Below are 23,311 nucleotides of genomic sequence, written 5' to 3'. Positions count from 1 at the left end.
TTCCTTACACTTGATATTTGGGTTCAGATGGGAAACTGATGTTCCCTAACAGCATGAGAAGCCAGTGATGAAAACAGTTTTGATGGTGCCAAAACTTTCCAGTCCTAAGTGTGTCAGGAAGTAATATGTGATAGAACTATGTTTCCTAATTACAGGTGCTTATGCACAGCTGTTCCATTTAGATATAGGTAAGATCATGACTAATTGAAATTGCCTGCATCAGTGAGGAAGAATTTTTGCCATTTTAGGTAAAGGCAAAAGCGTCTTTAAAGACACAAATCACAGCCCTGAGTTTCAGTCTCATCAAACTTTTCTCTACGAAGTGGGGAGGAGCTGTTCAGCAGTGACTTCAGATGTATGCCCAGAAATTCCTCAACTATAAGATGGCCCTGTGGGTCACAACTTTAGTATGCGTGGTTCACAAAGTCAATGGCAGAGAGCACTCCTCTCTTCTTCTAAGTGTATCCTCTTATGCTGTTTGCTAATTAGTGTTTCATCTATGCATAGTTCTTGCAACCTCAGGTGATTTTTGTGGACTGCAACATAAAACATTAACTTCAGGAATCTAAATAAATCCTGATCTGTTAAATTCTTATTAACCTGATTTAGTCCTGTCTTTTTGTACAATTAAATGCATGAGAACATTCAGATTCAATGGCATATACAGTTTCAACTGGTTCATTTGTAGTTGAGTACTACCAATGTGATTTTTCTCTTTAGAGTACTGAAGACATATATTGTGGACAAGTTAATGCAAATGTAGTGTATAAAAAGTAATATTTTTTCAGTATCAAAAATCTTTTTATATTCTTTACAGTGAACCTCAAGCCATGTGCTATATTGAAACAGCAAATCTTGATGGGGAGACAAATCTTAAAATACGACAGGTAAAATGTTTTGCCATTTTTTTTCCTCTAGGTGTCTAGTGCTGTCTACTAAGCAGACTGTAGGTGCTATGACAACATACTAGAGCTGTTTAAAAACAAGACAGACAAAAAAAAAAATTATGCATCTCTTTCCAGGTTACTGTAAACCTTTTTACTCAACAGTTAGAAACCCAAGCAGTAATGATTCATGTACAAGTCTAAGGAACTAATCTGAAGGAAATAGGGAGGGTATAAGCCTACAAAGGTAAATCATGCAGACCTTGGTAGTATTTTGCTTGAGGTCCAGAGTGATTCAACCAATTTTCCTACCAGTTATGATAGCATTAACTTTTAACCTGACTTGAGTAAAACATTTCAAATAGATTTTCCCTCTGTCTTGCAGAATTAAGTGTAGCACTAATACTGAGAAGGCACTGAGGTGTCACTCTTAAATGTGTATGACGTTGCGGTTGGGACAAACTTGGCAGGAATTTTCTGGCTTATTGTTTGTATTGTTCTCAGTTTGTACTGAGAAATAATTGGTCTTGCTCTTATTTGGAAGATATAGACTAAAAAATGATAAATGGGATCTGTTGGAATGGCCTTTGGAATAATAGACTTCCAGGCAGTGGAAGAATCTATTTGTGCCTCTTGCTTTCCCTAAACCATGATAGTTTTTTGCCTAAAGGCAGAGTTATTATGTAAAAGCACTTCTTGAAAGCAACAACTTTCTAAGTGTGAAACTTCTTTCTTTTAACATTTCTCTATTTTTGGGGAAGTCGCTATAATCCTTTGTAATAAAACTGAAGTATTACTACTAGTCCTCTGAAACTGGAGGTGACATTCTGAGCAATTTGTGCCTTTTGATGGATGAATTTTTATCAAGCAACTTTTTGCTAATACTAATTTTACTGGAAAACCCAAGCACTTCTTAGTAATTCAGTATGAAGAACTTAATCAAGAGGCTGAGTTGGTACACCGTGCTTCCAAGGAATAAGCAGGATTCAGGTACTCAAATGCTGGTTTTATTGTTAAAAAGATAGAAAATGCCTGTACTTGTGGTCAGAGCTAGAGTTTCTGCTGTCACATACACCACTCTGTTATTTCTCCCTCTGGAGTGCTCAGAGGAGCTTTTCATTATGCTTCAGTTAATTCGTTCCCTGTTTGTGGTATGTAATGGAGTTTAGTTGGATATTTCTAGTTTTGCTGACAAAATCCTATTCATCATGATGTTTAGAAGCAGTTGAGAATCTCTGCCCTCTTTCCTAGAGAGTTATAAAAAATGAGTTTGATTGTATTGGGATTTCAAGATGAAGTGTATAACACCTTTAAAAAAAAATAAAATGTATATACATTTTAAAAGCTATACATGTGCTATTTGCTTACTACGTTTGTGAAAATGTAGTAAGCAAATAACACATGTATAGCTTTTAAAGGGCGTTCTGATCTGAGTCAGCCCAGTAGATCAAATCATATATTCCTGACAGATTTTATCTGCTTCTGGATCAGATTTTATCTGAATTTTATCTGGATTTTATCTGCTTTCATCCTGAGAATAGAGTTTAAAAAAAACAACATACAAAAAGGAACTGGTAGGGGCACTTCTCTTAAAAACTTCTGGCTTGTGGTGCTGTGGTCAAACTGACAAAAGACACTCAAAGGGGATTGCTCTTAACCAAGTGGAGGTGTTTGGAGTTGAAGAGCAGTGGAATATTGTGTGTGCAGTCCATGAGATGGAGTGGCAGTATGTTAGATTAGAGCTGCGTGCTGGCTTGAAAATTAACCTTGAGTAAGATCAGAACATAATGGCTGTAGTGACCTATAAGAGTCTACACTTAGGAGTGACTATATTTAGCAGCAGTAACACATCAGCAGAGCTGTACTTTGAGAGAAAAGCCAGGCCTGTTTAGACTGCTTGTCTCCTACTTCCTCCTGCACTTGTGCAATGTTGTGCTTTATGGATATGAATTTTCTGTGATTCTCTGGGTCACAGAGATTGTGTAGGCTTTCTGGGTAGAGGGATTTAAGGCAGTCTCTGTAAGCAGGCTTACATATGCTTGTAATAGTTAAATATTGAAGGAAAGTTAGGGTATACTCATCTGAAAATAAAAACACAAAATGTGAAAAAAACCCAACAGAACACTCAAGCAAATTTACTGTATAAAATATTAGAAGAAAGTAACTTTTCCTACCTTCTTGCCTTCTAAAAGCAGTTTTTGACAAGAATCTTCTTTGGTTTGATCTCTGCAGGGATTGTCTCAAACTGCTAGTCTCCAGTCAAGAGAGGAATTGATGAAAGTATCTGGAAGGGTAGAATGTGAAGGACCAAACCGTCATCTCTATGACTTCACCGGAACCTTACGCTTAGATGGTCACAGGTATCTGTGTGGAAACAGTCATAAACTCCTTTGGTTATGACAAACAATTCCTGCATGCTTTTCCTGATCATGTATCTGTATGTAGGTGACGTAGTAGAAAAGGATAACAATGAACGGCTGTGAATCAGCATTTGCTAGTTTAGGATGATGTAGTTTTGCCTTTCTGTGGAGTCTTCCATTGGCTATGGGAGATGTGGCTGCTTTGAAATCATAGCTGATCTTTTCCTGAAGTGACACTTTGGAAGGAGTAAAGGAAATGGTTATGTTTTTAGGATTGTCTTGTAACAGGAGAGGTGCAGAGGAAACTGGAAAACTTTATCTTCCAACAGGAGCTAAAAGCTGCCTCAAGCTCAGTTCAATATGAGAGAATAGTTCCAGAGTCTGGAGTTTCTGTCAATATGACTAGGATCTGTTGCAGCCCTTGAAAGGAAAGAACTGTGAAAATAGATTTTAGGCCTTTAAATAATAGAACTTGAAGTGTCAATGGGAGTGTACAGATTTCATCTTACTGGCCTTATTTCCTTGCACCAAAACTGTATTACTTGAGTGACTAAGCAGAATAGTGACAGATGCAAGAAAAGTAAAGGATCACTTGCATATTACTTGAAAAATCACATGGGTAATACAACTCTCCCAAAATGCTTCTTTAATGACATGTATGCAGTTATAGTGTGCTTTGAGTGGGTGTCTGTAAGTGTGATGTTTCTCTGTCTTTGATATGAAAGGGAATTTATTAGCCAAAGTGAAGTAGAGCTTAGGTTTACAGTGGCCACAAGTTCTCAAGTTTTGGGAAACGAGAAGTTCCTGAGAATCAACTTCTTCCTGCTGTGCTTATCATAGATTATGCTTTCAACAGAGCAATGAAATAATTATATAGTGTATAATTATAAGGGGGTGGGCAATATAATTTGATTAAAATGCTTTCCTTTTTTTCTTGGGGTGGGAGAAAGCTAAAGATGAAAGGAGAACAATTTTCCTAAATCGTTATCAAGAATTGAGAGATGTTTGCTTCTTGCTTTGCAGCCCAGTTCCAGTTGGTCCAGACCAGATCTTACTAAGAGGTGCACAACTGAGAAACACTCAGTGGGTCTTGGGAATTGTTGTGTATACAGGATTTGATACAAAACTCATGCAGGTGAGTCTTTAAGATTTGGAGTGTGTTCTTTTCTGTATTCTACTTGTCTTTTGTACCTGAGTTCATGAAATGGTTTGATCCTTTACAGCTGTTTAAGTAGAAGCATGTGGAGTACAAGGATACTATTGTACTTACAGTTGTATATGTACAAAAACTAATGGAAGTGTATTTCTTAATATGCAAACAAAATGTTTTATTTTTTTAAATTGCCTATTGGTTATACAGCATTTAAAACTGCGCTTTAGCAGTTAGGGAAATGGTAGTGGCTGCTTACTATTTTAACACTTGAATAGAGACAGGCTAAGACTACAGATTGTCTTAGTGGAAGGGAGAGCTTGGAGTGCTTTTTCTGCCTACATTTGCTGATGGTCAATGGGAGGGGAGGGATGGACAGCCAGGAGAGCGTATGAGATCTTTAGCATTGCATATTTCTCTTCCTCCAATCTTTTGTCTGTTTAGCAGCTGTATGGACTCCTGGCTACTATTCTGGCTTTTTTGGTCTTCGCATTCAAAATTCATCCACATAGAGCTGAACTACTAAGTTCTATAACTGACATTAAAAATAAAGAATTAACTTGCTTTTGCAACTGTTTGTATAACCCTTTACCTTTCTGTTGCTGTTCAGAATTCAACCAAAGCACCTCTGAAGAGATCAAATGTGGAAAAAGTAACCAACATGCAGATCCTGGTTTTGTTCTGTATTCTCCTGGTGATGGCCCTTGTGAGTTCTGTAGGTGCCTTATTATGGAACAGAACACACGGTGAAGTCGTGTGGTACCTTGGCTCTAACAGTGAGTACACTGGCTGTGTGTTGGGATGTCTCAGATTGTATGGCCAGCCAGGGTCTTAACTGCCAAATGAATTGATAAAATGAGAAGCTGAGAAAGAAAGGAACTTAAGAAACAATGCCTGGTACTAACTTTTGATGGCCATTTTGTTTTATTTTTTGGAGTATAGACTGGCTTAAGTTAACTGGCCAGTGAGGCTTGTGTTAATATAACGTTTTAAAGGTTAGGTAAATATCACTGGGCTTCCATGCAGGGAGCAGGAAAGAAACAGAAGAGAAACAAGAGTGATGTTTGGTGTCCACCTCTGTGGAGAACCTATGCATCTGCATTTCCACAGAATTTTTTTAGAGCAGATTGTGTACTGTTGCCAAATGTATCATAAATGGATTGTACATGACTGTAAGATGGAAGGCATCCATCTTGATGGGGCTGACTTAAACTTTTTGCATCTATTTGGAAGAAAAGTATTTGTCTAGATGCAGCTTTTTCTTCCCTCTGTTTTTCTACACGCTAATCTTTTGTAGAGAACCTGAGTGCATGCTAAATCTTGTGATTTTTGTACTTGTGACTTTGGTCATGTTTGAGTCACTTTGGCTTCTGATGTCTGTCATTTGTAATGAGAACTGATTGGTTAGTATGCTTAAAGGGGGTTTTTGGTTTCATTTGTAATCCTTGAATTAATTAGCTCAGATATAAAAAATGGACATTATGCAAATACTTAGGAATGAAATGCATCACTGGCTATTAGTCTTATGTTTTGAGGGTTATATTAGCTGGTTATGAAATGTATTGTTAAAAACATCTTGAGATGCAAATCTGAAAATGATTCTCACTGCAAAGTGTCTTTCTGCTCATGATGGTAGAAACAGATGGCAAAAAGTATCTTCAGCACTTTTAAGACAAAGCACAATTATGGTAGTAACTGGTTGGGGGAAATCTTTCATAGGAAGAGCATGGAAGTGGCTCAGACTTGACTCTAATTTGTGGTAGTTGCAGTGTCTTCTAGTAGCAATATTGAAAGTTATCAAATTATATTTTCCACCATTCACCTTGCTTTTTAATGAGGAAGTTTGAGTTTGTGCCTTCAAATGGCAAGAAAGAAAGATGAGGGAAACAAACTTGTGAGCTTGTGCTAATTTGGAACAGGTTTAACCTGTAATAAACAAGAATGGGTTAGTAATCTCTGTAGGTGCTTTCCTGGAAATGAACACACAGTTTCTGTGATATCTGTAACCATTACACATGGGAAATACTTTTGTCAGGCTAGATTTGGAATTTTCATATTTAATTTCTGTAAAGATTGTGTTAGGGGAAAAAAAATTCTAGTAAGGTGTGTTTCTATTCTTTATATTAATTGATAAGAGGTATGAAACTCACATGCTCACACCTGGAGGTGCCTGAGTCCAGACTGCAACTTCTTGGCTTCTATCTGCTCCTGGTTTGCTTCTGTGCCTTCATCTCTGGTTACTTAATTATGGGCCCTGACCCCATTGTTCTGTGCCTCCCTATGCTTCAGTGACAGTGCAAAATGCAAACATGGTGACTATGTCTATTGTAAAGAGGCTGTGGTCAGCGCCATGGAGAAGAGAGGAGCTGTTATCTTACATCTCTCCTGAAGCACTTCTGTTCTGACTGCTGATAATAAATGCTTTTCCATCTCTTTAGGAGCAGTTGCACTATTTGGGCAACCTGCCCAACTTTGTTATGAAGAGCTCTTCTGCCTAAGCAGGATTCAATTAGTTTGTTCTCTGGATGTCTGTGTCATCTTGCTTGCTCATATTTCTTTAGAATGACTTCTCAAGTCTGCCAATACTGGCAGCTTTCAAAACAAATTTTGTTCTTTGTTTTTAATTCCACGGAGGAATTAAATTCCATCCAGGATAGTTTCTGAAGGGTAAAGCTATGATATGAGTGGTATTGCTGGCTCTTAATTGGAGTAATTGACACATTAGATAAATCTCTAATTTTAGGTTACAGTGTGGAACATCATACATCTCACCATCTGTTCAGCTAAATATTCTCAGAATGTGTTCTTATCTCTAATACAAATTTTGTTCTTCACCTGACATAGTATTCTGTATCTTCAGGCATGTGTTCTGTGGGTGTTTTTATATATGCAATATTCAAATCAATATTAAAAAGACCTTTATGCTAAGCTAACACACTTACTAGTTATTTTAGTGCTACTAAATCAGGCCAACTACTGAAAGATGGTTGCCCCTATACCTTGCCACTCAGATATCTGCCTTCTGCGTAATTGTCTTATGTTGTTCTGTCCACAGAAATGCTGTCTGTCAACTTTGGGTACAATCTGCTGACATTTATAATCTTGTACAACAACCTTATTCCAATCAGTCTTCTGGTGACGTTAGAAGTTGTCAAATTCACTCAAGCTCTTTTCATAAATTGGGTAAGTAAGTAACAAGGATAGATTTATTGCAGTCACTTTTGCAAAATGACATAAAAAACCTGAAATCTTTACCAGAATTCCTGGTTTTGAGGGCAGGACAAAATTAAGAGGATTTATTTTGTATTGGTACTGTGTTCCAGAAGAAATGAAAAGATGTTGTTGTAGGGAGCTCTGCTGTATAAATGATTGCTTTCATGTATTTTAGGTTTTGAGGATGAGGGAAGTCTTTAAGCTGACTTACTCATGGTGCCCTATAGCTTCCCTCAACCACAGCAGAGAGAAAGATTAGACTCATTTGGGGGAGGAGGATTTTTTTATTTGCATGTTTGTTTTTATTCTTTTAAATCTTGAGGCATTCAGATCACTCTGGTATGAGTCATGATATTTATGATATTTCTCTAAAGACATGAGTTGGTGGTGCCTTATGCTACAAAATGGTTATACCTTTACTCAGGCAAGCTTTGACTTTCTAAGTATGTATTTCTTCAGTTACATACTGGAAAAACCCACACCTCTTGAGCTGAATGCTAACAAGTAGAAGAGAGATATTCCTTATCTTGGTATGGATTAACCCTTGAACTTCCAGAAAAGTTATAGTGATTCTTCTAAAATACAGAAGATTTGAGACTTTAATGTTCAATTTGCCTAGTAGACATCTAATTTTGCTCTCATTTCAGGACATGGATATGTATTATCCTGAAACAGACACACCTGCAATGGCCAGAACCTCAAATCTGAATGAGGAACTTGGGCAGGTAAGCAAAAACTTTCTGAAGTATAATGTTTGTTTTACAGTCTGGGGAGATGGAAGATGTGAAAGAATGCTGTACAGATGTGCTTGACTCTGTTGCATTGTGGCTTGCTTAATGCAACTTCTTCACTTTCATTAGTCCAGGTCTTGCCAGTATAAGGTATGATAGGGTTATAGGTCATATAAAGTCATACAAAAAGTTTTAAGCCTGAGAATTGAGTCTGTATTTCCTATCTTCTCTCAAATATGACGTTGTCCTTGACGTGTCTGTGCTTGTGACTGTCTGTACCAGAACAGGATATACAGCACTAAGCTTGGCTAAAGAGCAGCCCCAAGCAGCCTTGGCCCTCCTTAGTTATCCATATTTCTGACTGCTTAAAAAAAATGCAAGTCAAAAAAGATGCAGTTTTATTCCCAGCTTAGATTGTATTCCTTGACATGCTTTTCCATTTTCCTTTAATAACAATTGTATATTAAGTTGTGGTTATAAGATATTTGTTACAAACACCATGCATTTCTGCAAGTGAGGCTGTCAGAATGGAAGGGCTTCCCACAGCAAGGCTGCAGGAGATCACAACTTTGCCATTGAAATTGTGTAGTACCGTTGAGAAATCCTAGTTCTACTTTTTCCTTGTCCAGTAAAATCATAAGTATGTAACTAAACCACATGAACTTCATAGTTCGTGTGAATGATGTATGTAAAATACATAATCATTGTGTGCTGCTCAGCAGAATGACTATCAATAACTTTTGACCTTTTCCTTAGAATTGCTAAAATATGATTTGTGTTTGTGTTGCTTTGTTGTGAAGTTACTACAACAATTTGGTCTCCTGCAAATGTTATGTGGCTTAATGTATCTTTTTGGCCCTTATAATGCTTTTCTAAAAGTAGCTTAGTATTGCTTCCATGCAACTAGACTGAATTTTTATATTAATCAGGGTAATCACTTGATCAAATGTGTTTTCTGCTTTGTTATATGTCAGAATTATTAATAACTTGAAGTTTCTTACATTTTGGGGCATTTACTTTGACTTCTGACTTGCTCAGGCTCCACTTCAGTGCTATATTCAGAGATGATTTAATGCATTGGTAAAATGAACTGAATTGAGTTGCAGATCTTGATGAAAACTCTGCAAATCTAGAAAAATTCTGGTCTTTAAGTGGACAGCCTCCTGTGTTAGTACCATCCCTTCCGAATGGTTGCCGGTTTCTTTTATCTTTCAATGTTAAGATTGTAGTCTGTAATTTAGCTCACAACTAATTTTTATTTGTTGTGACTTAGGGAAGGTGGAAGCCTTGAGTCTGTTTACGCTTCAGATTCTTCAGGAACCTTTACTTTCTGTTTTGCTCTATGATATTAATACAACCAAAAGATTCAGTGAACATTCAACTAGTGTAATCCAGCGTAACTGTAGCTTTGGCAATCAATACCTACCACTTGATCCTATCTGCATTTACAGATAAATAAGAGATAATACTGTTAAAGAGCTTTCCTGTTTGTTTTCCTTTAGCTTTCATAAGACAGAGCAAGCTGTAATAAGCCTGCATTGTGATATTTCTGGGTCTTAGGTCTCTTTCTGAATTTTCCTTAAACTTAATATGTTTTCCATTTATTTAAATTCTGTTACTTTGCAAGTTAAAATTAAACTTTCTTCTTCCAGGTAAAATACCTGTTTTCAGATAAAACAGGTACTCTAACGTGTAATATCATGAACTTCAAGAAATGTAGTATTGCTGGAGTGACATACGGGTAGGTATGACCTTTTAGAAACTCCATAGCTGAACATGTGCATGATAATGACAGATACTTTTAGATCAGAATACACTTAGAACATTTTGTTTAATGTATATTGTACCATTTTTTATGATCACAGGTTATAGCATTCATTTTCATGTTCTGCAGCACAAATTATGAAACACAAACTTGGAGAATGCTTTACATGAAAAGAGAAGTAATCTTACTTGCTTCCTAACTGTCTGCTTGTGACTTAATTGAAACAGGAGTGCTAAATACCTTCTGGCTGTTTGCAGAGGGAAGAAGATGTGGCTTAAAGACAGAAATCCTCTGTCAGAAGACAAGAGTTAAATCTGCTTTGTACAGGAGAAGATGCCCTCTTAACTGTCTTTGTTCTGTTTTTATGAAAAAGATCTCTTGATATTACTAATATTTCACAGCACTCAGCTTTCTGACTCTCAGATGCTGTATATTTGTTTGAGGTCTTTGTTTATTTTTAAGTCTAGTCTTAAGATCTCCATGCAAACTAGCTTTTGAGTTTCATGATAACTAATTTAGATACTTGAAAATATTCAAACCTTTGAAAAGCTTAATCTGTGGTTCCAGAGTGTACTTGTATGTGTGGTGGCTCATTGATCTCTGCCTTCTACCTATTCTTTAGTTTCCAAAGTGGAATACATATTTATTGTGGTTTTTTTTTCCCATCTCATTCCTCAGTCATTTTCCAGAGTTGGAAAGAGAACGTTCATCAGAAGATTTCAGGTAAATTTATTCCAAGGTGTTTGCATTCTGTGTAACAAACTGTACAAACAGGTTGCTTTCAATTTAGAAACTGAAAGAATCCCAAGGGAACAGTGTGTTTGAAAGTAGGCTCCTGTTTGAAAAGCACTCTGGGCTGGTGGGGGGTGATGCAACTTCTCCCATAGTGGGAAGATGGTGCAGACAGGAGAGTTAAGGATTGGAGGAGGCTGCAATGGCTCGTGTGGCTTTGAATGTCAGGTATGGGTAAGAAGTGAGTTCCTACTAAAGAAACAGGTAGATGACAAGGTCTGTTAGGAAACTACTTCCTTATGAGCTAAGTTGGGCTTTTCTAGTGCTTCTAGTTTTTGTGATTACTTCTAGAAAGAAGTTGATAAGAGAGGCTGCTACTTCTGCTGAGATGGAATTTCTGTAGATGCTTCTCTCCCTTTGTGTTGCTGCTTCCTTCACTGACATTTTTTTCTATCCTCACATGCTTCCTTTAGTCAGCTCTGTAGAAGAATTTCTTCCAGATACTGCTTTGGACTATGTAGACTCAAAGTCCTCCAGGAGTCATCTTAAAGCAGAATTCACTGAATTAAAGAGGAAACTTCAAATCAATGCATTTTAAGAACACTTAAATCTGTTTCTGCTATACCTGTCCTGGGAGATGTACTGACACTTGAATGTTGAAATCCACTTCCAGGGATAACTCTTTTAGACTTCTTGCTGGTTTTTTGAAGCAAGTGTTAATTATTTTCACTGTTTTGTGTGTTAGTCATGTGTCCTTTTCACAGTTCTTGCTAGGATTTTATTTTATTTCTTTTTCTCTAACAAAATGAGCGAAGTAATATAAAGAGATTAAGTAAAAAGAATGGCAATATTGTACTGTTATGTTTGTCTTGTCTTGCTCTGCAGCCAGCTACCTCCTCCTACCAGCGAGTCATGTGAATTTGATGACCCAAGACTGCTGCAAAACATTGAAAACGACCATGTAAGTCTACTTGGTAAACATCATGTATCTCTTAAATGCCCTACTTTCTAGACCTGTCTGAAATTGAATGCTAAACAAATCTCCTTGTGTGATCAAGTTTGCTCTACGGGTTGTCATAAAACAAATGAAAGTACAGAGAGAAATAGGAAACAAATTGGCTTCCTCCTACCTCTTCCTGTGAAAATACTTTTTTTTTTTTTTAATTTAATTTTTTTGTTTGTTTTTAGCAATAATCCAGGGCATTACAAGGTGGTTGTGATGCGACCTGCTTAAATTGCTGCAAATGATGGATATTCTGTAAAGGACATAACAGATTAGGACTTAATTGCATGTCTAAGCTTATAGTGACTGAGACCTAAAGTGATGGGCAGTTTTTGCATAATTGCTTATATCCCAAGAGGACCTACTCCTTAGGACTGTCAGTTCTCTTCTTATTTAGAAACTGTAGCCATAGAAAGAAGAAGAAATCACTTACAAAAAAGGAGAGAGAAAATAAAAAACATAACCCTTCTATTCTTCAGAAGCTGTCACACAGTATGGGATGTAGATATTGGCAAGCACAAACTGAAACAACAAACTTTGCTTTCTAGCACTCCTCTGGACCCACCCCAACATCTCCATGTTCTTTTCGTGTTGGGGACCCCAGAACTGGACAAGTACTCCAAATGGGGTCTCATGAGAGCAGAGTAGAGGGACAGAATCACCTCCCTCAACCTGCTGATCACACTTCTCTTGATGCAACCCAGGATACAGTTGGCCTTTGGGGCTGAAAACACACATTGCTGGGTCACGTTGAGTCTTTCATCAACAGCACCCCCACAGATCTTTCTCCTCAGGGCTGCTCTCAAGCTATTCTCAGCCCCAACCCAGATGCAGCACCTTGCACTTGGACCGGTTAAGCTTCCTGAGGTTGGCATGGGCCCACCTCTCAAGCTGGTCCAGGTCCCTCTGGATACCATCCCACATTATTAATGTGCAGTTACTGTTACGGGTTATGGTAGTTTCTGGCTCCAAAGTGGTAGTTGCTGCACTAAACGCTACTGATTTATGTGCAATCTATATATATGTGCTTGAGCTCTTACTAGCTGTTGTTTTTAGGAGTCTACAGAAGTGATTTTTATGTTTCAGTATGCTAAGCAGAAGAGATGTACATTAGATTGACTGAGAGTATCTCATCTACCCTTGAGATGGCTCCTTAACTTTAGGGTATCTCTTTGTTTTTTAATCTCCTCAGGATAGAGGGATAGATGGAATATTCTCTGCTGACAAATAGGTTTAGATAGCATACTTAGGTGTCACTGTAAAGACAGCTCAGATAGAAACCTTTGTTCAACGTGTTCAGCTCTTATGTACTCACACTTCCTTTTAGCTGGCAACTTGACTGCAGATAAGTACTGTTATTGCACGGTTAGACTGAACTCACTGTGTGAACTCAGCTATCAGACAAGCAGTGGGGAAATTTCTGCATGATGAAACTTCAGATGGGCCTTATGTAGACTGGAGATTCCTTTTGGAGCCTGACTGTCCTGGAGGGATGGATGCCAGCCATGGATGATCGATGATCTAGTGTATGACCTAAGCAAACTATTGCATCTGTTCTTTGTGTCCTTTTAAAATCTAGGTCTCTCTCTCAACCTGCATCAATGAGATGAGGACTGGATTATAGGATAGAGGGATAGAGAAAAGTTGCCTGATTCTAACCCCTTAGCTGTATGCTGTTCAGGTGCATAAGTGGTTTCCTTTTATGTGGATCCACTTCAGTGTCATAATTTTCATAGCTAGTTGAAATGGGACTTACAGCACTAGCAGTCTCGTGGGGTCAGATGTTGCTGTACTCGGAAAGGCAATGAATCTCCTTTAAGCATTTGCCTTTTTGCAGCTGGAGCTCTCAGTGTGACGTCTTCTTCAAACACTCAATAATGGCACACTGCTCTGATAGTGAAGGTTGTATTGGTATTGGTATTTTTTTTTCAATCTACTTGCATGTGTTACTTTTAGAGCTGTCTCAACACTAAGTAATTTTCTTTCCAAGTTGAAAATAAAAATATATATATATACACATACGGGTCACTCCAAAAGTAATGCCTCCCACTTATTTCCATGGAAACTACAATAGGTAGAGCACAATAACGCTGTTTGATAGAGCCAATTCTTAGCTAAAAGGCACAGTTTTTACCAACATAATTACACCATTAGCCAACTTGTGCAGATAATTTGATTAAGACACTCTTCACTGTGGTGTGACAGCTGTACATGGCTGTCTGTAACATGGCTTGTCTTTCACATTGCTGTTACTACTGCTCAGATGCACCACCCACTACTCACATGCACTGTTTGGTTTCCATAAATATTCAATAAATGTCAATGGATGTTAATGAGTGCAGTTTTTTCCACATGGAGAAATTCATTGATTCATATGCACTTCCATGTCACAGTTAAATAGTCACTTGACAATAAATACTTCACTCTTTTGCTTTTTGCCTTGCTGCATATGGGAGTTGGACATTTTTCTTTTACTCAAGTACAGTCATTCCATCATTTATTTTTCAGTGGTTTTGACAAGATAAACTTGTACTTAATTCACTTGGTATTCCAGTGCCCCTTAATGTGTTCCTGAAACATCATTCCAGCCATACCAGCTTCCTTGTTTTAGAGGAATTTACAGGATTGGATCCTCAGCTATTCTCCACATAGTTTAATGAGCAAAATAGTAGGAATTTTTATATCTTTTTGAGATAGTGAGTTATAATTCTCTGTGGTAATGAAGTGGGTAAATATTTTACTAGCTGTCATTGACATAGTGGGCAGCATTTATTTAGAGTAGTAAAGTCAAGTTATTAACTTCTACTTTAGTGTCCTGTTCTGAGCAACTGGCCACTTCTAGGCCAGTTGCTCAGAAATCTATCAGTCTAGCTTATCTGGAAATATTGCAGATAGTATTAGATCAGTGCCTCTAGAAGTAAATGAAGAAATTACATTTAACTTAAATTCTTCATGTAACTTCATTGTAATTTCAGGCTATGAGTACCAAGCTAAAATAATACAGTTTCTTCAACGAGGGACTCATAACTGCATGTGCAACATCACCATGCAGATATGTAGCTCTGCAGAGTGGCTTGTTCTCCAAAACACCCAAGTTTCAGCTCAGTGTTTATTCCCCCTGAGTAATGGAGAATATGTATGTAAAGGGATGAAAATTGACTTCTGATATGGCTTTCAGTCCAGTGCTCTGTGTTCTGCTTGATAATGGTTGATGCTGTGCCTCCTAGTTAAGGCAAAAAAACACAGATCTATTTTTATTGTAGATAATCCTTTATAGATAACAATCCAGAGACTGCTTCTGGAAATGAGGCGGTCTCTGAACATGTTTGTAGCTCTTGCTTTAGAGACAGAGTGTGAATTAAGTTTAGCCAGTGGGATATATTACTGGTGAAGTGGTTACACATCTGGTATTCCACACTGACCTTATAGTGAGAGTTAGATTGCATTTTTGCAATAGAAACTTTCAACACCAAGGTATAGGCCCTTACTGAACTTAAAAAATGGCTGCTGCAGGAAAGATGCTGAGCAGCAGAATAGAGCAGAAGCTGGGATGCCCTGACATGGGTAAGAAATTAATCCAGAGGCCTTGAGCAATACCCACTGTGATCAAACATGAACAATATGAGCTTTTGTGAAGGAATGCACAAAGGAAAGACTGCTACATACATACAAATATACAATTACATTTATGCTTGCTAGCACAGCATAATAGGTATCATAAATCAGGAAATGGGGCTTAGTAACCTTCTAGATGTTTTCTGATATGGGTTTCTTCTTAAATGTGCCTTTTGTAAGTAGTAAGGGAAGGAAAAATACAGAGCAGTGCAAGGAATGCCTGGCATAGGATGAAACAGGTATAACAGCTTCAAGAAATACTGCCCTTCTGTATCCATAGAAATGTATGCAATGATCCTAAAAACAATAGGCTGGTGGTAGACCTCGTATGGAAGAATGGATTAACAAATGTGTTGCGTAGATTGTAAGCCTGGTGTACCTAGTCAATAGGAAACAGGCAAGTAATAACCTGTGAAAAAAAAGGTATAAAAGGTATAAGAAGTGTTTCCCTGATCAAGTGTGCAATTTCTCCCTTGCCCTAAGGAGGTGCATGCCCACCATTGCAATAACGAATAAAAATTTTGCTGCTTCACTGAGATCTTTGCCTGATGGAAAATTATTGAAGCTGAATATTTCTCAGATTATCCAGAGATGCAATAGCTTTGACCCTGAGCTGTTGGCACCCAGAGAGGGAAGTGGGGGAAGAAGGAACCTAGAATGAGAGCTTTGTTCCTTCTGCAGATTAAGGAGGAAGGAAAAAATGGAATTGGGAGAACGTAGAGCTGAGCTTAAAGTAAAACTTGAGGAATATCTCCCAGAGACCATCAGCCACGAAATGGCTGAGGTTTGCTTTAAATAGAGGAAAACACGTAATAAAGCAGGATCATTTAACCTGTGGTGCTTCCATCTTATGCTGGGATTATGCTCTGTGTGGTTCAGAGGATATATTACCACAAAAACCATTAATAAGAATGAGCTAATCACAGCTCTGAAGTAGACATTCAAACACTCTATCTTGATTCACACTAGTGCAATAAATATTATACTGTTGTTGCAACAATAGAGAAAGGAAACAAATGACAGCTGCGTGGAAGAGCTGACATGATAAGCTAAGCTGGCTTCTGTCTGGTGATCGGCTGCTGAAGGTTTGGAAGATTGCCATGGAGTCCATTGTGAGATGTGAAAATACCAAGGCAGCAGCAAATTACCCTGCTGGCTTGTAAGCAGGAATATATATATGTGGGAAGGATTAAAATCGGTGATGTTACCAGAGACAGGTTTTTTCTAGCTGATAGAACAGATAGTATGAAAGCATGCAGAGAGGCTAAGTGATACAGCTGTGAGAAGGACACTGCAGGTCTGCAGCAGCGGGTGCTGAATTGAGAGTCTGGCAGGCTTTGCATTTTTGAGAGAGATATCTTCCGTGGCTTTCACTGGAAATAATGAAGCAGCAGTAACCTCCTGAACAGTAATTTGCTGTGAACTTAGCATTTCTCACACTGCTCCTTGGTTATGTGCAATCTGTTCATTTTCTTGAACACAGCCTCTGTACTCTGCGTGTCAAATGCAGCAGTGGTCACTTTAATGGCACGTGACCATGCAGCTCAGAAATTTCTGTGGAAAGTAAAAGGTCCATATGAAACAGTGATGTAGCATGAGGTAGATGGAGAAGTATGAAGATGTGCGAGAGCCAGCTGTGAATGCTGCTGCTCTAAGAGAAGTCACAATTTAAATTTCCCTTTCTGATGGAGGAGCCTTCAGGGTCTTTGGTTAGTGGTTAAAGGATGTTGCTTAATAAGTGTGGTGTATTTCACATTTTAGTACCACATTTGTGAGACAAATACATAGAATGTAAGTTTTACACATCAGAGAATATTTAGTGGTATTCTGCCACTTTCACTTGAAAAGTACTCATTTGTAATGTCTCTGAGAGAAAACATGAAATAAGGTATTCTAATGAGAATTTTGGAAACAAGATGGTTTTTTCATATACCAAAGCTCATGACAGTTTGCAAGCTGAACTGCAAACTTCAGTGATTTTCTGCTAAAATGGCTCCATCACTGCACAAATGGCTGCTGTGATGTAAGGTTTCAGTGCAGCAACTGTAGGTAGTATGGTTACAGCACGATGAAGGGAAATGGTTTCAGCCAAGTGTCCTAGTAAAAGTGTGAACCGGGTATGATGTTAATATGCCTGAGTTTGATCTGGGCAGTTCAGCACTATTCCTGGCTGCTATGAGCCTGAAAACATTGGGCAAGAGGGGAGAGGTAGAAAGGAGGAAAGAATGGGATAGGGGGCTTTGCTTCAAATCACTACAGAATTGCCAGAATTTGCTGATGAATGATGTGTGTTATGTAATTTTCAGTGTTGCAGATGGTGACTATGCAGTCTGAACGATGTATTTTATGTTGTCATGATGCTGAACTTGTAGAGACTGTTGGTGAAATTTCTGCTTGGCTGGATGATGTGTTCCTGTGTAGCAGCGCACAATGGTTACTCCTGCTGTTCGCTCTGAATGTTCTTCACTCAGAGTGCAGTTGCAATGAGCTTAATTCCGGTGTGATTATCTATTGAAAACTATCATGGAAGCTACCAAAGCAGTAGGTCTTGTTAATTAATTATCAGTATCTTATGGCGAACACCTTTTGCCTATATGAAGCTTGAGGTGCTTCATATCATATCATAGAATGGTCTGGGTTAAAAAGGACCTCGAAGCTCATCTAGTTTCAACTCTCCTGCCATGGGCAGGGTCACCAGCCACTAAAGCATGCTGCCCAGAGCCACATCCAGCCTTGCCTTGAGTGCCTCCAGGGATGGGGCATCTATAACCTCTCTGGGCAACCTGTGTGTCATCACCCCTGGACTGAATAACTTCCTCCTAACATCTAACCTAAATCTGTCCTGTCTTGATTTAAAACCATTCCCCCTTATCCTATCACTATCAACCCATGTAAACAGTCATTCCCTGTTTATATGCTCCCTTCAAGTACTGGAAGGCCACAATGACATCTCCCTGGAGCCTTCTCTTCTCCAAGCTAAACAAGACCAGTTCCCTCAACCTTTCCTCGTAGGAGAGATTTTTCATCCCTTTGATCATTTTAGTGTTCCTCCTCTGGACCTGTTCCAAGAGCTCTGCATCTTTCTTGTGCTGTGGGCCCCAGGTCTGGATGCAGTACTCCAGATGGGGCCTCAAAAAAGCTGAGTAGAGGGGGGCAGTCCCCTCCCTCTCCCTGCTGGCCACCTCTTTTTTAATGCAGCCCAAGGTATAGTCGGCCTTCTGGGCTACAAGTGCACACTGCTGATTCATGTCCAGCTTCTTGTCCACCAGGACCCCTAAGTCCTTCTCCACAGAGCTGCTCTCCAGGAGTTCTTACCCCAGTTTGTATAAATACCTGGGATTGCCCCAGCCCAAGTGCAACACCCTGCATGTGGCCATGTTGAACTGCATTAGTTTCTCATGGGACCACTTGTCCAGCCTGTCCAGGTCCCCCTGGATTACTTCCCTTCCCTCCACTGTGTTGACTGCACTGCTAAGCTTGGTGTCATCTGCAAATTTGCTGAGGGTGAATTAGTTTTTAATTACAGAATTAGTGCTTCCATGTTAGGAGGTTTGAAGGGCTTCCCATCCCTCTGCAACTTAAGTGAAACATTTATTTTTGTCAATATAGTTGATTAATGCTGGCCTTTGACTCTGTTTTATTGATGTTCTGGTGCCAAGTAAGACAACTACTTCAATCAGGGAATAGATTTATTTTATTTTATTTTATTTTATTTTATTTTATTTTATTTTATTTTATTTATTTTATTTTATTTTATTTTATTTTTATTTTTATTTTTATTTTTATTTTTATTTTTCAAGGATTTTTTTTTGACTGTGACCTAAGAGATCATCCTCTCAGACTGGGGGACAGTTGCCTCTCTGTGTGTACTATTAAAACTAACCCTCATGGTGTCCTGTCTAGCCCACAGCTGTACACATACAGGAGTTCCTCACCCTGCTGGCCGTGTGTCACACTGTAGTTCCTGAGAGACAAGGAAATAAAATAATCTACCAGGCCTCCTCGCCAGGTGGGTTGCTGCTTCCTTTTTTTTTGGGGGGGGAGGATGTAAGGAGTGGATGGATAGGGATGGAAGGAAGGTTCAGAAACTCCTAAGAAATTAATTTTAAAAGCTAGGTGGTCCAGTGTGATATTAGCAGTAGATCCTAATGTCATCAATGCATGCTGCTTTTAATGCCTTCTGCAAAACTGCAGTCAAGTCCCATGATGTTTTTGACAGGCTGAGCTTTTCATCCCTTCTACTCTTAAGAGGCCTCTTGCTCTTGTCTCTCTGCAGGGCTGTAAAGCAAAAAATTTCCAGTGACTTCACTATGTAAAGGGAAGTGATAGTACTGATTTGTTTCTGCATGTACAGTTACTTGGTGTATTTGGCATGAGTGCAACTTATCAGTAGATGCTGAAACAGGACCCAGTGCAGTACAGAGCAGAGTCTTGGCTGTATTTGGATCTGCTCTTCACTCGTTTTGTCTTTTCAGGAAGCACAGTAGTACTCAAAGAGCTATGTAGGGCCAGTGTTCTGAATAGCAGTACCCTGTTCCCCATCACAGAATCACAGAATGGCTTGAATTAAAGGGAACTTTAAGGCCTATCCATTTCAAACCCCTTAGATGCATGTTGTAAGAATATACAGTAATTCAGCTTTGATCTTGTTTTCTGAACAGGTATTTCCCCTTTTCCATGTGGTAGAAAAATATAACTACTCCACAGCAGTAGGACTTAATGCTTCAGAAATTGCAGTGTTTTTTACTGATGAAGTATGAAGCTTGTCTAGCTGATCTCACATGGCCTTTCAAGGAGTAAAACGTGAATTTTCTTGTGAATGTGCAGCTACTCTAGCGTACAGACATGGAAGTTTGAACAGCTGGGAAAGGGGACTTCTATTTTGGCACAATGTCTTGCTTAGATGTGAGCTTTGCACTTTACTTTCTCTACCTATCACATCAAATTTAATCTTTTATTGGCAGATGAAGGGGCTTTAGTGAAAGGAGCAAAAAAGCTTGGTTATGTCTTCACAGAAAGGACTCCTCATTCAGTTATCATTGATGCGGTAAGTCGACCTGCATGGCACAGTGTGCCCCACTCATGTAGAGCATGAATGTTTCCTATCTGGTTCTTACTTATAAGGCTTTTGGTAAGGTAGTTAAAAGAGGCTTTTGTTGTTTGTCAGTTGTTGTCTTAGTCTGTTTTATATGCAGAGTCTTCTGTTCTCTGTGGAATGGGCAGTAGGGCACTGCAAGCTCATGTGAAATTATGGTAGTTGTGCTTGAAGATCATTTCACTTACCTGGGAAGCACAAAGTAGCACACATGCATAAGGAGGTCACAGAATCAATAAGGTTGGAAAAGACCACTAAAATCACCACCATTCCCACTAAACCATGTCCCTCACTTCTGTACCTCCTCTTTTCTTGAAAGTTGTGTCTAACACATTTCTAACTGTTGTATTTAGTAGTTGCTCTACTTCTAAACATTGAATTCCTTGTATTAAAATATTTTTTTTCTTCTAAGTTAGATAATCTTCTGAATAAATTTCATCTTCCTTGCAATCTCTGTATGTGTGCTGGGGAGTGTAACTAACACAGTATTTGACATGGGCAGTCTCTAACTCATGGGGCTGCATTCTGACTAAGTTGCAATTTGTGCTGAAGTGGCTCCAGACATGTACAGGTGCAGCTGAGATAAGAACTTTTTCTGGAATACCTAGTAAGGTGCTTACTAAGAATAATGGATATACTTTTTTCTTTTCAGTACATCCTCTTTCATGTTTTTCATACAACTTCAAGCCAGGCACTTAAAACAAATCTGTCAGTCTGGAACTTGTTTCAAACTTATTATTTTGCAGGAAACTAACAGTTTAATGGGAAGAGCTTAGGATGAGGCATGCATTCTAGAGCTGTCTATGCTCTTATCCCCTCTGCAGAATGTAGAGAATGCTTATATCTCTAAAGTAAGATTATTTTTGAAGTTGAATAAAAGTAGTAAATGGAAGTGCCACAATCTTAAAAGTTCAAGTAGAATCTAATGATCTTCATTAAATAAGGCTCTACATCACTTACACCAGGAGAGGGAGCTGTTATCTCAGCTTATTTACACCAGGATGTGTAAGCAAAAATGCTTTAACTAACTTGTATGTTAACACATAGGAATATCATGCAATTTATACCTAAAATAGTAAATGTCTTTGTTTTTGTAGCTGGGAAAAGAAAAAACCTTTGAAATTCTTAATGTTCTGGAATTTTCCAGGTAAGTTTTCTATAATGTGTTTAATGCAGTGAAAAACATTTTTTGTAAATATATATCTTGGATGGATAAATATATAGCTGATGCAGTAGAAAAGCTGAGCCTCCTTAGTTTTTTCATGCTCCTCCACCCCCATTTTTCCAATAATGATCTGTAAGAGTTTCTTAAAAATGGTGTCTGGTGGCCACTGTTGCAATGTGATCTTGGAGATCTCCCCTGCTACTCAAGCTCCTTTTTTACTGTGAAGTTGTTGCTCTGGGAGTGTTGCTCCATACCTCGCTTATATCCTGATGTATCCTTTGTCTACTTGAAGAACATGATTTCAGATTGAATGTTTACAGGAGGTTTGCAAAACGCTTGTGTTTTATTTGCATACGTAGAGTTGCCTGCTGGAGGACGTTTTGGTGCCTGTTGTAAGAAGCAGCTTAGCTATGAACAACTAGCTGTGACTGAATTTGATTTCTTTTCACCCTTTCCAGTTCTGAATGTAGCTACTTAGGCTATTATGAACATATCTTAAAAAGTGCTAGAAGAATCCATCAGGGTTACTGACAAGTTGACTGCTCTCCCCAGGAGTATCTATAGCCCTCATGCAGTCCTCTTAGAAAGTGCTGTCACAGTTCTTCCCTGTGGGTGTCAACTTTCCCACTGGACCAAGTGAGAGAATCCCTATAATTACATTTCAAAAGTACATGGAAGTTTCCCAGGGCCATTAGTTTGCTGCGTAAATTCTTAGCATAGTTAACAGTTGTCCTTCCAGACTTGCTTCGGAAAGCATGAAAAGACGGTTTAGTCTGATCAGGCATAGTAAGAGCATGTGTAAATGTTTCCCAAGCCTACAAAAAGGGGTTAGATCTGCCAGAGTAACTTTCAAGGAGAAGGATTTGAGACTTGACACTCTGCTGTGTTTGTACATACTTGTAAGAAGGGAAGCGCAACACCTCTGCTCCTGGTTTCCATCTTCTTCTGAGTCCTCTTTTGGCTAAGGACAAGAATTACATAAAGTCATAGACAGCTCTGGGTTTGAAAGACCATTACAGTTCATCTTGTTTAGGCTTCCTGCCATGCACAGAGACGTCTTGAACTAGATCAGGTTGCTTGAAGATCCATCCACCTGGCTTCCAGGGATGCATCCAAGTATGCTTATAGTTAACTTTCGAATACAGAACTATAGTTTCTTTAAGTTTCTTTTGGGAGGAATTTCTTTGTTTGCCTCTCACCCTTATAAACTGCATTTTTATTTCCAGTGTCTATTAGGAAGGAGAAGTGGATAAGTGAAATGTCAGAATGTTTATATTAAAAATAATTAAGTAAAAAAAAATCCCTTACCTTACACTCCTAAACCTTAGACTCTTAAACTATTTACCTGTACTTTAAATATATACATATATCAGACTTGTCTGTCTTGATGTGCAGTACTCAGAGGGTAAGCAGGCTAAAAGCTGGTCTGGACTGTGACTGCTTTCTGTGATATTTTTGCATGATCTTCATTCTTTTGAGTTAAAAATTAAATAACTGCCCTTATGTCAGTAGATAGTTGTGTAACTATGTTATATCTATGAGTAATACACTGAATATTAAAGCTGAAGCCTTAGTATTTCCATTTTTAGCCAAAATCC

The 23,311-nt window shown here is 38.5% G+C and overlaps 1 protein-coding gene across 1 annotated transcript in view; it reads left to right on the top strand.

Moving 5' to 3' along the window:
- ATP8A2 (ATPase phospholipid transporting 8A2) overlaps positions 1 to 23,311 on the top strand; it is a 275,818-nt gene that overhangs the window by 21,239 nt on the left and 231,268 nt on the right. Inside the window, exons 7-18 of the mRNA XM_065730191.1 lie at positions 818 to 887; positions 3,117 to 3,244; positions 4,268 to 4,379; positions 5,005 to 5,170; positions 7,450 to 7,577; positions 8,255 to 8,332; positions 9,991 to 10,079; positions 10,782 to 10,826; positions 11,721 to 11,796; positions 19,357 to 19,462; positions 20,418 to 20,500; positions 21,646 to 21,695. Of these exons, the coding sequence (XP_065586263.1) occupies positions 818 to 887; positions 3,117 to 3,244; positions 4,268 to 4,379; positions 5,005 to 5,170; positions 7,450 to 7,577; positions 8,255 to 8,332; positions 9,991 to 10,079; positions 10,782 to 10,826; positions 11,721 to 11,796; positions 19,357 to 19,462; positions 20,418 to 20,500; positions 21,646 to 21,695 (1,131 nt within the window). The remainder of the gene's footprint in view (positions 1 to 817; positions 888 to 3,116; positions 3,245 to 4,267; positions 4,380 to 5,004; positions 5,171 to 7,449; positions 7,578 to 8,254; positions 8,333 to 9,990; positions 10,080 to 10,781; positions 10,827 to 11,720; positions 11,797 to 19,356; positions 19,463 to 20,417; positions 20,501 to 21,645; positions 21,696 to 23,311) is intronic.

The sequence above is a fragment of the Cyrtonyx montezumae genome, unplaced genomic scaffold (assembly GCF_038088225.1).
Source record: "Cyrtonyx montezumae isolate F1298 unplaced genomic scaffold, pur_monq_1.0 scaffold_12, whole genome shotgun sequence".
Classification (NCBI taxonomy): Eukaryota; Metazoa; Chordata; class Aves; order Galliformes; family Odontophoridae; genus Cyrtonyx; species Cyrtonyx montezumae.
Note: the sequence above shows the minus strand (reverse complement) of the source record. Positions and strands in the feature narration are given on the sequence as shown.